General features: G+C 46.0%; 1 protein-coding gene across 1 annotated transcript in view; it reads left to right on the top strand.

Moving 5' to 3' along the window:
• Positions 1–2,499: 2,499 nt before the first annotated feature.
• T265_02860 (hypothetical protein) overlaps positions 2,500–3,449 on the top strand; it is a gene marked incomplete at both ends in the record, with an annotated part of 22,857 nt that continues 21,907 nt past the window's right edge. Inside the window, one exon of the mRNA XM_009167204.1 lies at positions 2,500–2,526. Coding sequence (XP_009165468.1) covers positions 2,500–2,526 — 27 coding nt within the window. The remainder of the gene's footprint in view (positions 2,527–3,449) is intronic.

The following is a 3,449-nucleotide window of genomic DNA, read 5'->3' on the forward strand; positions in this document are numbered from 1 at the left end:
TAACTTATTGTGTAGCCAGACCACTACAATACACCGCTGCCGTCGCGCGCTCAGTAGTTCCTAATAGCGTGTGACGCATTGTTTTTGACTCTCCTGCACGCCCAGTCAGGTCATAATGTCCGTGAGTCCAACCATCGGTCACTCAAAGATTTGTTGTGTCAAACAACTTTCGCGCGGTTCGTCAGTGAAGCAGACGTTTTTTAGCCTACCGATTCCATGCAAATTACTCTGAAGCACACGGTAAGCGCTGATAGAACATTCGAACCCTCGAAATCAGGTTTGGTTACATCAAATTTGCTATTGCATGACCCATACCACTCAGCAGCACAAATGGCGTCGTTCTCGAAAGAACTAATAAGGTGATTTATAGCGTCCAGGTTGGACCACCGATATGGAAACGGCATGTCAATCAGCTACATCCAACTGAACGCCCTACCCCAAACGCAACCTCTTGCTCGGAACCCTCCGCCACAGCTTCAGCTTCATATTTCAAAAACAAATCGGGTGCCGCAACCGAGACTCTGTACCGGCTGCGCCAGAAGACTGGCTGAACCTCTTCAACCCAGCCCATGCCGAACATTCCATGTTGTCGGAAAAGTCAGACAGGTAAAAACAACCCTCCGGGTGCCAAAAACCTACCAAGACTCTGAAAATCCAGCAAGATCCTAATAAAGAAGCCGGTAAGCATCCAGGCCAGTCAATCACTCAGTTTATTCGGCGAAAGTCGAGGAGTGTTCAAATACGCCACAGAAGCACGGTCGACTATGAAAACTGCTCAGGCACCTCCTAGAGGCAAATTCCACGTTGCTGGCTTCCGCCAGACGCCGATCAGGTAGCCCGGATCAATGTCGAAAGGTACCCTTTAAATAGCTCGGGGCCGTTGTAACATTTGCGCTGGCATACACTCGATTGTTCACAATAAAGCTTTTGTGTTCCTTGTCGGCGAGTCTCATCTCAGGCACTAGGCACCAGAACCTAACCTCAGTTTTGATAAAAATGTGTAGCAAATTCCAAAATTTTCCCGGTTCCCGTTCGCTTCCTTCAATATCCTCTCTTATGCATGAAAACAGTGAAGAAGGAATCTGAAGAACATCTCACTTATGCCTTAGAGTCAGTTTTGAAAGTGAGCAACTCATGCTATCTACCGTGATGAAAACCAGCTAAATTGTGATAGTGTTTACTCCCTACTTGTGGGTCGCAAACCGTCAGGCATGATCATCAAAATAAAAGTAGGACTGGCAGGGATTGTGGGCACATAAGGGTTAGGAAATGGGGCAGCGTCGTTGGGGGTGGACAATATGCAATGTAGGTGGGGAGCACGGGCAAGGGAACATAGTTACTACGCGTTTTTTAGGAGAATATCGAACAGGATGGGATCGTAAGATTTAAAGGTGGCGGGTAAAAACAAAGCGAGAGAGGACAAAACAAAAGGCCTCCTTTCTGACACATAACAAGAAAGTTGTAACGGTAAAGAATGAGGAACCAGAACATCAGATCGGGTGAAGCAGCAGAATTAGCGTCATCCAGCCAGTTAAACTGAACTGAGACCTAAAGCCGCCACTGAGGCTTCGTGGCCTTGGACTGTTATGTTCATGGCCATAATCACAAAACGTGTAAGTAGGGATGATGAAGTGGGGGATTATTAAAGCGGATGTGTTAATACGAATCACAGAAACATTATGTAGGGCGAAACTGTAGAGACTGATCGGTGTCGCCATCGTGGAGTCGGGCACGATTCCTTGGAAAAGTAAGACGATGGGAAGTGGTCAAATTCGAACGAAAAATTCATCAGATTGGAATGAAATGTCCTGGAGGCGGCTGTAGTCATTTGAGGATCTTACTCATATTTTCAGTTAATGGAACGAGTGGGCTAGAGGGTGCTGTCGAGAGGGAAGGGAACAGTTGCGTGTGTTCCATCGAACTGGATTTGGCAGTTCCGTGTCATCAATAGCCTGGCGTACTTCGGTTTTTGGACAACTCCATAAAGGACGTCAGTCAAAATTTGGCTGGGTTGGGCGATTGTTTGGGTGGCGGGATTCTCTTCAAGCTGACCGCGGATACAAGGTAGAGCGAGAGAGATATAAGATTGAGGGGTTTTTGTCCGTTTGGAGATCCTGTGGTTGTAGATCATAGGCCAGATGGAGCGGATAACAGCCAACCAGTCAAAACCGGGTTTTGCCGAATTTCAAAGCTTGGGAAGCTGAGGGGATGGGATGAGATTGGTAAAGTATGGTTAGTTTGAGGAGACGTCAAATGGAATAATGTGAATTAGTACACATAGGAAGAAAAACTTGACGTCTACCGCGATTGGGATGATGCCAACAAGTGATTATGCAGAATGAGACTGGGGACCAAGGGTTGGGTTTGCTAACATACGATATTGAAGTACAAGGGATCTAGTACCAATATAAGACGCACAGTAGTCAGGGAATCAGATGTATAAGGGCTGATGTGAGTGAAATTCCGAGATGATGGACTGGTTAATCTGGCATTTATTACATGACTCGGATAGTACCAAGAGAGAAGGTAAGTGTAAGAAAAATAGTCACCGGTTTCCGAAGTACTGCTATGGGCTTGAAGTGAACGAGTGGCTGAGGAAGAATAAAGGCCTTCGGGCACTAGTCTTGAATTCTGGTGGCGGGGGGTTGGGGACCTCTGTATAAATATATTTCTTATTGTATGTGTTCACTTCTGGGAGTAGTGGGAAGGTGTTTCGTTTGGTTGACTTGGTCGGGTTTGGTACGGTGCAACCACAATGACAAAAGCAATTACAGCTCCGCACCTCGATGTGGACCAAGGGCATCATAGAGTCTCCAGGCTATTTCATCTGTTTTTTGCGAATTTTTTTTGTAACAGACAGGAAGCCAGTTTCTTTTTGCATTTTTTCATCGTCCGTTGCTATGGCTTTGCCATTTAAATGACACAGCCGGGACGAGTCCAGCCAAGCAGCAACAAACAGAAAACAATTGTGCTCTTTCGTTGGTTTTCTGAATTAAAGGGCATGCTCAGAACCATCGGTGATGGGCGAAGCAACTGTGCAACTTAAGAGGTGGTGGCCATACGAACGCACTATGTAGCAACGCAACATGTGTCCTTCGGTCGCACTCAGACGGATATTAGAACGGATCAATAAACAAGGTTGAACAACCTTCCGAAACAACGCTGAGGTCCATTACTCATGATTGCCAATGTCTCCTGCGTATTAAAACTAACGCAGCCAAGTTGGAGCGATCATTATCCTACTCTGCTTTTGATATTGCTAAGATAACATGATATAAAAGTTTTTTCGAACTGGACACCTTCATGCTGGTACAATGAGAACAAACACACCACTGGCGAATTTTCCAGTACCGAAGGTTGCACGAAAAAGGAGAGTATCATAAACAGTGGGCGCTATTCGATGTAGATCTGGTCATGCCCTAACCGGCGTTGGCAAGGAAACACAACTA

The sequence above is a fragment of the Opisthorchis viverrini genome (assembly GCF_000715545.1).
Source record: "Opisthorchis viverrini unplaced genomic scaffold opera_v5_37, whole genome shotgun sequence".
NCBI classification, from domain to species: Eukaryota; Metazoa; Platyhelminthes; class Trematoda; order Opisthorchiida; family Opisthorchiidae; genus Opisthorchis; species Opisthorchis viverrini.